Source organism: Chenopodium album, chromosome 23 (assembly GCF_948465745.1).
Source record: "Chenopodium album chromosome 23, dcCheAlbu1.1, whole genome shotgun sequence".
NCBI classification, from domain to species: Eukaryota; Viridiplantae; Streptophyta; class Magnoliopsida; order Caryophyllales; family Amaranthaceae; genus Chenopodium; species Chenopodium album.
The window spans coordinates 5,342,323-5,353,387 of NC_137856.1; the positions used below are offsets into that span (position 1 = coordinate 5,342,323).

The 11,065-nt window shown below is 34.4% G+C and overlaps 1 protein-coding gene across 1 annotated transcript; it reads right to left on the reverse strand.

The window, feature by feature from the left end:
- Window positions 1–559: 559 nt before the first annotated feature.
- LOC145606657 (putative galactinol--sucrose galactosyltransferase 2) lies at window positions 560–8,460 on the reverse strand. Its single transcript, XM_081662466.1, has 14 exons — window positions 7,983–8,460; window positions 6,220–6,424; window positions 5,309–5,556; window positions 4,755–4,845; window positions 4,485–4,533; window positions 4,293–4,384; window positions 4,107–4,217; window positions 3,620–3,748; window positions 2,423–2,975; window positions 2,225–2,292; window positions 1,996–2,130; window positions 1,680–1,897; window positions 1,397–1,485; window positions 560–1,273 (listed from the first exon to the last, which is right to left on the reverse strand). Exons 2-14 carry the CDS (start codon window positions 6,408–6,410, stop codon window positions 914–916), a joined length of 2,334 nt encoding a protein of 777 aa, XP_081518592.1. The 5' UTR covers window positions 6,411–6,424; window positions 7,983–8,460; the 3' UTR covers window positions 560–913.
- Between the last annotated feature and the right edge of the window lie 2,605 nt (window positions 8,461–11,065).

Genomic DNA, 11,065 nt, shown 5'->3' on the forward strand with positions numbered 1-11,065 from the left:
GTTTGTTTTGGTGTAAAATGTTTCATATAATACAATTTAACTCCATTTATATGGCCTGGTTTGTTAAATAAATGTGAAAACATAGGTTGAAATGTTTTCCAAAAGAAAAAAATGTACTTCGTATATTTTTCCTTAATTGTATCAAAACATAATTAAATCATATATATTTTTATTTTGAAAGAATTAAATCAAATATTTGATAAGCTTTAATCATTCAAAAATTTTGTATTTCAAAAAAAAAATCATTCAAAATTAATGATTTTTTTTTTTTTTTTTTTTGAGGCATGATTTGCGAACCTGGTTAGCAATCTTAGCATAGATAGAAGTGGTCAGTCTATTAAAGCCCCAACCGAAGCCTCCTTATATGGCCCAATGGCTTTGCCACTCAGTTATGGATCAGGATGAGACTTGATCCAGATATTCTTTCTAATACATTGTTTTAGAAATACCAGTAATTTACTTTTCATTCTCGTCTCTCTCCCTCGAGTAGTCGAGTCTGAATTGTAATCGTGTAAAAAAAAAAATTCAACTAGTAATGTGACAAGTAAAACCGAACTACTTTGCACGAACTTAAAGCAATGACATTAGAGTGTAAAATTTTCTTTGAGCAGACGAAAACAACTTCAGTATAAAAGCTAATGGATTACTTTTATTGCACACAAGTAAAATAACACCCTACTCTACTATTTTCCTCACACTATTTTCTTGCTCTCACTAACTCTAAAATACAGAACAAAAACCCTGATATGTGATAACCATTGCTACCCCTCTATAAGTTTCTTGCAATAGTTCCAACCCCCAATTGATCATAAGGACCATGAATTGATCAGCTGCAGTGCCGCCGACCCACGTGCAGTAGCAAAGTGGCAATATTCTGAAAGAATGTGGATATTCTGATTTCTGAACCCGTTGATTATACTTGGATTTCAACAGACCATCTGTACATCTCCTCCTGTGGGACTGGCAGGGTTATGGTCAGCAGACCACTTTCGGAATCATACTGAAAGTCTGTCTCCACACCATCCACGGTACATTTGGATGGGCTCTGGGAAGAGTAAGCTCCAAACCGGCCACATCCTCGTACTTTGAGCTTGATCACAGTTGGAGATTGTGTGAAGCTGAGTGAGTTTATCTGCTCTGTAGGAACTTCGCCATTAGAATGCTCAGTTTTCATGTCAGATGATAGTTGAACATCAAATTGGTCTACTGCCCCACCGCAATTGTACATATCAAGTAATCCAATTGGTGTAAATGAAATGCTGCTTGTAATTTCCTGCACACAAAAGGTCTTTACTTCAGCACGTATTAATTTACTTGGTTATTCCAGCTACATGTATGGGAAGATATCAAGATAATAAGTAGTAACAATCCAAAAACATAAAATGCAAGGACTTACCTTAAGAGGGCAGATGTGAAAGAGTTCATATTCCAAGACCTTAAGAGTCACAGGCAATGAAGCTCCTTTAGGTAGCCGAACCATCTCCCCTGCGATTCAAATATGCAATTATTAGAGTTCAACTGTTAGATAAACTAGACTCTATTCCAAATTGGCTACATCAACTAGCCTTCATGCCTTGCTATGAACCACCCCATCGACCCCCCTCAAAATTCTAAAGAAAAAATAGAAAGGGAAAAATGGAACAATTTCCTAGGAATTCACAGATTAAGGTAATGGTTACCTGATTGATACATATACACAATCACTTCCCCATTCCAGTCTGGCCCAGCTACTTCAGCAATGGAATCCACGTCAATGGCATGGACAAAACTAGTAAGTGTTCCAGGAGCTGTATCGTGTATGCGGGTCTTTTTCTCAATCTTGCACCACCCAGCACCCTGGCAGTTGAACACGCCAACAACACCAGAACATTTGTTCACATTCCAAATTTTGAGCAAACTGCAACGTTCAGCACAATATCAGTGACAAGTTTGACAGGTGATGATTGATAACAGTAAATAATCACATCAGAAAAATTGAAATGCAGTGAACTGTACCTAGTTCCATCTCTGGCTGGGTCATTAAAGAGGCAATCACGAGTAGGCCTTCCAGGCAAGCGAGCACGTAGTACTGATCCGTCAGGGAGAACCAGCTTCCTCAAAAGCTTAAAGTTGTGATTCCCTGGCTTGTCACTGTGGAATTACAAATTTTAGTTCTCATATTAAGCATTAAAAACATTTCCAAGATTTAATGAAAAAGTAGCAAAAGTATAAACCATCTCCTTACCTCACATAAATTGGGCATCCACCAACTGCACGAGCTGCTGCATGATAATCTGCAGCTGGGTGCAAGCTCTGCAAAGCAAAGTTCTGAGTATTAGTAACTCATTTAAGACAGAAAAAGTGGCATGGGAGATCCCACCTCACACACCCAATACATCTATAAATAGTCAAGGAAAAGTAGCATGGATAATATTATACTTACATGAAACATATCCCAATCAGGTTGCATGAACTCTCCAAGGAAAAGTGAATTATAAGCCACAGAGGAAATGTGTATGGTATGGGAAGCAGGGTCCCGAGGGTAGAAATCATCAGAAGCCCTCACAACAGCAGTCTGCTTGGTACTATATATACCATCAGTGTTGTGACACATGCAAGAAATGCATCCATTATCAGGAAAGTTCCTTGCAATGGAGGCTTCAAGTGCCTGGTGGTATGCACGGGTGAGTGAAACTCTGCCACCATGACCAGCGCCAAGGGTCTCAATAATATTTTGGACATCAACTTTGACGCCATCTACTCCACATGAAGCAAGATATGCATGGAGCTCATTATAGAAATTGAAGACTTTCTTTGGATGGACCAAACCAAGACCATGAACAGAAAGGCTATCCATGACAACATCTGGCTGGTTACCCAATACACCAGGAGACTGAACTGGGTATGCCAAAGCAGTATCGTAGTGTTCCATACCAGCAGCTGCAGGTTTAACTCCACCCCAATATCCAGCCAGAGCATGCCACACATACACACTCCTAGAACACAAATGCAAATAAACCAAATGAGGATATTGGAACCAAGTTTTACTAAAAACAAAGTTAATTACAGAGCATGATTTATTTTTTCTTTTTTTATACCATAACTTCCTCATTCTGTAATTATAGTCACACACTAGTTTCTTTAACACCCAAACAAATTACACAGGTAAATTGCCATCAAATCCCAGATAACTAGGCGACAAATCATAATATCATATAGAAGCAGGTGATATGAATATTTAGACATCATTCGTATAGTCATGTGAGAAGTAGGATCACTCAAACAAACTTTATAAGGCATAACTCGCTTGTTTGCCATGTTCCAGCAATACCACTCTAATGAAAAAATTAGCAATGCTCTAACGGTATAATAGCTCACTTGGATAAACTCAAAATCAACGATAAGCAACTTTTGAAAAATGGAAGTCATTAAAATTCTGACAAGAATGTTGTCTGCTAGAATAAATCATTATATCCATCAAATACTCCCACATGGTTCATGGTTGGGATCAAAATTTGTATCAAACAAGTTAATCTAGTCAGTTGCACAAAAAGTCACATGTTTGAAGAGAGAATAAATAGCAAATACGTTAGATCATAACTAGTAAGAAAATCACTGATCAGCTGGTTAGGCCACTTACTTCACATTGTGGCGCTGTTTAGCTTCATCTACAACATGCTTCAGACCTGGAACCAGATTGTTGTCTTCACCATTCTTTTTGTTTTGGAACTTGGCATTCTCTTTAATTCCAGTTAGTCTGTTGGCAAATCTACAAAAGAAAAATTGCACCAAAAATTACCATTAATCCAGAATATCATTACATGTCACATACTCACATGCACATAAATTACATGATAATTCAAGTTAAGAACACTATTTCATTCTTGAAGACTGGACATCTTTAGATTCCGTTTTCTTTTCCTTTCTAGAAAAGGATTTGTAGCAACAAGCTAAAACGTATTCTAGCATGAATGACATGTGGAGATTTGCTCATCTATTAGCCTTTCTAAGAACATCAAAAGCTAATCATGCAAGTATTAGAACTTGAGCATCTGAACACTTAATAACAAACCATATATAAAGGCTTTACATGAAAATATTGTAGAAGATTGAGAACATGTACTTACTGTGCCCCTTCTTGCACAACACAATTTTCATCCTTGACAATCTCATTTCCTATTTGCTGCCAGCCATCATCAATGATCAAGAACCGTGGTGGGGCTCCGCCCTTTGACAAACTGCAACAAGCAGCAAGAATTCAGTTATTCTGTATTATCATGAATCTAGAGATTAACATAAGACCATCACAGTACCTTTCAAGGCCTTCATCTACACCTTCAGCCGTGACATCAGTGTAGAAAGCATCCCATGTACACCAGCCAAACCAATCAACAAAACTAGGCAACTGGAGGAAACCATAGCAAATTTAGTTATAATGTATCAGAAATTACAGAAAATCAAGGGGCAATACCACTTTAATGACACTACCAAAAGATTTTGCTTACCCTTTTCTTTTCTCGGTGACGGAAAGTTTGCATATGTTTCTCTACAGCCCTGCATGATATAGAAACAATTATTAGGAGCGGTATCTAACAGCAGGAAGACAACTAGGGAAAACAAATTTCACATAACCTAATTTCTAATCACAGCACATGTTTCACAAAACCATGGGTAATATAAATTATCAGATCACCATAGGCTTTGGATGTCATCATAAGCATTTCAATGAGAATCTACAAAAGAAAAAGCCTTTTTAGAATAAGAAAGGCACTTACTTTACAGCCTGATTGACAACTTCATAAGGATTGGTCCCAGCATGCATGTAAACTAGGTGAAGCCCTTGGCAGGTCTGAACAGCAGTATCCCCTGTAACCGTAAAAAAAGCAAAGTCGTATCTGATCTTTCGGACACCATTTATTTCCGAAATACAATAAATTCCATCTATATGAATGATTTGAATGATAGTTTGTTCGGTGCACTTGATCAGCTTGGTTGAATGTTGATTAATGACAGCAGCACTATTACTATGAAACTCAAACACTAGTCTCCATATCGTGGAAGAATCTATTGGAGACTGTCAATGAAAGCACAGGGCCGCAGTGTGGGCTGGAGATGCAAAGTAGAGGATACTCCATGTATAAACTCCATTTTTTTAGCTGTTATCTATGTTTTTTTAAATATTGGACCATATTTCCACCTTGGTTCTGTTTGCAGTAGTATCTGATCCAATACTATTTTTGAGATGTAGAAACTAGTCTACCAGAGTTTAATGAGTGGACAAATTAAAGACAAGTTACGAGCATGCACTTTCATGGCCAAGATCACTCACCGCTCTCAACGCAAATCTCTATCTCATTCATTTCATTCCCTTGAAGAACAGCTCGGAATGGGCCCTCTAGAAGAGGAAGAAAGACAGTGTATATTGTCGGAGAGCCATCTGGTTCACCTTCTGCAGTGGAGTCCTTGCTCTCTACAAGCATGAATTGAGTTTCGAGGGGAACATCTTTTCCACACTTTCCCATCCTCTGAGTCATCCACCACAGCTTGAACCGGAAACAACACATGAATCGCAAACCCCTGCCACATCCAATACACAATGTTATCATCTATTACAAACATAGCATACTACTCATCCTTTCCATAAGAGCAAAAGAAAAATAGAACAATATGAGTGTGTAAAAAGTGTGAAACACTTGAACACAAGTTATGTAGAGCTATCCAATCTCTATATAGTGTTGAATGAAGTAAACTTTATCACCATTCACCAAATTATATGGGCATACTTGTTCAAGCTCATATCAACATACAAAAGCGTTTCTCACTTCCTCTTTACAACCAGAATCATACTCTCTCAGAAACATACCTCTTTGATAAAATGAATTTCGATACTAAACAGAACAAGTTCAAGTTTCCAATCTCAATTAGTATAAACTAAGGCTGCTAGAATCATGTTTTCCTAACTCACCCCATTATTTACCCGTACAAATTTAGGAACATTAATTTGACTAACAAAGTATAACACAAGAAAATGCCAGATTGATAAACTAACTAGAGTTTTGATAAACTAACTAGAGTTTGATAATTGGATGTTGGATCATGTATCTTCCTTATAAACACGCCCCCTCTCTACTGTAAGCTTAGATGATTTGTTTCTATCATGTTCAAGCATGTAGAAATTAAAACTTAAAAGAAACAATGTTAACTTAGCACAAAGAAATAGCTGAAAAAGGAGATGCTTACTCTAAAGTGCCCATGGGGAATACATGAAGGCATTTGCTATCAGAAGCCGAGGCACCGATAAATGAACCAGCAGCCAAGCCATTGCCTGAACCTGGGGTTAAGATGATATTGTCTGGTACTCCTTTCAATATGGTCTTCCCATGAACCACAAGGTTCCCATTGTTGACAGAAATCTTAGGTGTGATCGTCATTTCGGCCTAGTTAGCTGCTCCCACATTTACATTCAACAATCAAATATAAAATCAGCAATTGAAATTGTAATCTTGGGTAGGCATATATATGTGTACTTATACATGTATCAGGTCATCAACTGTCAATACCGACAGCCTGACAGAACAAATAAAAAAATAGATGAGGTATTACCGCTATACTCGACAATTATGAAATATTTGAGTACAAAAATCTAGGCTTCAAAATGTGTGGGGATTCAAGGCAATCATGGAAGTACTTCCTTAGTTCATTTTTGCAACAATTGGGTTTTTACATTATTAAAAAAACATCGAGATTTTTAAGTTCGGAAATAAATTCTACAATTCTTTATTTATACTCTCTCCATCTCATAATATAGTGTCCGTGATCATATATATGGTCAGATTAAAGTTGTGCACGGACACATGTAAGTCCAATTGATCATAATTAATTATCGGAAAAAGTAGACCAAAAAAACTTGGCTTTAATGAAGAGATTTTCTGGAGAGTGGACAGATAATCCCAGGAATGATTGCGATTGCCGACCAAAATTTGAAAGCGAAATTACAAAAGGACGGATTTGTGGAAAAAAATGGTACTTTTTTATCCAATAATTCACAAGAACAAGATGATCTGTAGGAGAGGGGACACTAAAAACAGAAAGAAAAAAAAAAAAAAAACTAAGTACAAAAAATAACGAAGTACAAAAAAAAAACCCAAAACAAAATTTTAAAATTAATTATTAATTAACAAAACAGATCTAGCACAAAGCATCCAGATTTAATCTCATAATCAGTCATCAAAATCACTTTTTTCTTTTTTTTCTCAAGTTCAAAGTTACTAAATAAAACATCAATAGTTCAATACAAAAGAATTTCACAAACAAATAGGAAAAAAAAATTTAGAGCGAAAAAAACGAAAATTGCAATAGAACATGAAATGCGTTCATAAATAGTAAGCTAAGAACGTTTTAAAATTTCAAATTCACTTATGACTTATCTTTTTTTTTTTTTTTTTTTTGAAGACACTTATGACTTACCTAATTAAAAGGAAAATCTATTTTTCTAAACCAAACATGAATATAATCAATACATAAAACAGGTATTACGGGAATCGCCCAAATCACAAAATAAACAAGCATTTTGCAATCGACTTTTATGAGATTTGAGGTGATTAAGTTTATTTTATACGATACATCCGTGGTGTATGATTGTATGGTACGATTTACTCAAATCACATACGAAGTACTCCATAAATAATAATCTATCAAATTTAAATTGGTTTATGGTTTTAGCGTAAATCTAGGTGATTAAGTTGTATGTAATATATCCATTGTATAATAAATTCAACATCTAGATACGGAAGGAATCAAGTAATCAACATTGAACATATAACACTATAAGTCTATAATAAACTTATTACAACACGAATATATTACAATCAAAAATTTTCAAAATTGGTTTTTTATGTAATCTGAGATAAACTAAACTTGTTGTGTACAATACACACATTAAATAAATAAGAGGTAGAAAAAACTTGAAAAAAAAAATGATAAGAAAAGAAAGGCAAACTTACATTTCAATTCAACGAGTAAAATGAACTCTTTAAGACTTGCACGGCTGATAAATCAAAGAAGAAAGAGAAGAAATGATAGAAAAAGAGAAGAGCTCAAAAAAAGAAATGCATTCAACAAGAGAGAGAATGCAAATCTTGTAATGAGGAATTCACTCAGCTAAAAATCTTAAGACTTGATCATTAAACCCACCTTTGAGTTTTTCCGATTTATATACCCGAGTTTTCAAGTTGCCATCTTTCCGATCGTGCCACTTGTACGGTTAGGATTTTGTTTGGTAACCTTTGCTTTCCCGGGTTTTTTTCTATTATAAAAAATTGCCGATGGTAGGAGGGAATGAAAGATATTTTAAGTTTGTTCTTTTGGATTACGGCAATTTGCATGAATTTATTATATTTGAATTTTTTTTTTTTTTTTTTATTCAAAGAAGGCTTGAAATTTGGATCTCAGATTTTCCAATCATTTAATCAAATTATTGGGGTCAATCATCTCATGTATCGGTTCTTATTATGCTCCCATACCACAAAGGCACAAACCCTATCCATAATAATTTGATGCATGTAGCTTATTTGTTTGTTTTGATGGTTTGATAATCTGGCCATGGAAGTTGCTTAAAGGTGGGGTTCAAGTGCTAGAAAAAAAACTAGTACTCCCTCCGTGTTATAATAAATGTTAGGGCATGTTCATTTTTACTGAACTGAACTGATTGAAGTTGAACTGAACTGATTGGAGCTGAACTGAACTGAATAGATCAGCTGAAATGAATATTTTATAAAATTAGGAAATTAGGAGTTGAACTGAACTGAACTGAACTCATTGGAGCTGAATTGAACTGATCAGATGAACTGATTGGAGCTGAACTGAACTAAACTGAAATAAACTGAAGTGAACAGGTCCTTACATTTACCAAATGCGGTCGTATTTTAATAAATGTTACACTTTCTTTTTTGGCAAAAAAACTACATTTTAACATTATATCTCTCCCCTTTCACGTTACGTCAATCCCTACCCAAACCCCACTTACCTCTTATTTTATTTAAGTCAATTAAAATGCCTAAAACTATGTGATGTTCAAAGTGTAATACTTATTAAAATATGGAGGGAGTAGTATTATAAAATTCATAAAATATTATTAAATCAACCAATATCTATTATGCACTCAAATGAACTACGGAGTATCAGTAATTTAAATTCGTAATTATAGCACATTGGACATTATATCATTTATTTAGAAGTAAATGAAGCAAAGAGCTCACAATGATAATGAATGAATGAGGAGTGTGTACCATGTATCCATGTATAACCTGATGCACCCGAGTGTATAATGGAATACTCCTTATGTATTTTATTACTCGTACTTGTTATTTTATGATGGAAGCAAAGTGAGGTTGGTTGAAAAATAAAAATCCAAAAACACAAAAGTGAGTATAAATGTAGAGGAGATAAATTTGAAAAATATTAAAAATAAAATATAAAGGGATCACTATTGAGGATGAGACTAATAAAATAAATATTACTATTAAAAGTTTTCAAAAAAGAAAATGTACTCCCTCTGTTTTAATAAGTTTTACACTTGTCATATTCGGCCGTATTTTAATAAGTGTTACACTTACCAAATCCGGCCGTGTTTTAATAAGTGTTATACTTATTTTTTGGTAAAAAGGTACATTAAAATATTATGGCCTTGTTTGGCAAGTGGCTGTTGGCGGTTGGTTGTTAGCTGGTTTACTTGGCTTGTTTGACCAGCTGGTATGTTTGGCTGTTTATAATGGCTTTTGAAATTGCCTGTTTAAGCTAGCTGATTATAAAAGTGTTTGGTAAATTAATTGTTGGTTGTTGGCTGTTTATTAGATAATTTGTGGGCCAACAAGCTAAAAGCCAACAAAAAAAGCTACTCAAAGCAGCTTTTTCATTTTGGCTTAAAAGCTAGCTTTTTCACTGGCTAAAAAGCCAATTACCAAACACATTTTTTTGCTGTTTGACCACATAAAAAAGCCAAAAGACAAAAGCTAACCAAAAAGCCACCAAAAAGCCATTTACCAAACATGGCCTATATCTCTCTCCTATCATGGTCCCACCTAAACCCACTACTACTTTTTTATTACTTCTATATCTTTCCTCTCACATTCATTACTTTTAAATAAACTATCAAACCCACTATCTTTCTTTTACAATCTATCTATAAATAAACTAAAACAACAACCGCTGATATCATCACTTTTTAAAATTGTACACATGTCAAGCTGTTGTTAAAAAGTTTCCCGCCTAAATCAATTGCTGACATCGTATTCTTATTTTTTTTTTTTTACCTTAAATTATAACAATATTTTTGTAAGACAATTATTTTTATTATTATATTATATCATATTACATTATATTATACTCCATATTTTATATTATGAATTTATGAGTGACTATCTGACTTCAAAATATAATTACTCTAGGGTACCCCGGGATGCATAGTTTGCTAAAGTTTTTACTCTTCTTCAAAACTAATAAGATCTAAATATCATTGCAAATGACAATTAATGGTTATGTTTCTATAATTTATCTCATATAAGAGACATATATAAAATATATATTTATTTCAATGATTTTTTTATGCCGTGCATCGCACGGGGCTTTTCTAGTTTTTTTTTAATATTTCAACTGCCCTAGTTACCTTTTATTTTATTAAGTCAATTAAATTGCCTAAAATTATATACCGATCAAACTGTAACACTTAAAAAAATAAGAAGGAAGTAGCAAATAAGTCAATAAAATACAGCTAATAAAAAACTGAATTAAATCAATAAGTCGTACTTTTTGCAAGGGCCAACCTAACTAGAGCTTGAACGGATGAAGTGAATAAGGGAAATGGTCGTAGTTTAATTTGTATCACGCTTCCTCGGAAATTGGTTTAATAGGATTTGGATAATATCAGTCATCGGCAGCGCAACATGGTAAATACGTAGTACAATTATACAATCAATTTAAAAATAAATATATGATTTCATCAGGATTATTCAAAAGAGTTCTGCAACTTATTTGCAAGTTAAGAATACTTGTTATCCTCTCCATATATATAATCAATCATACTACTACT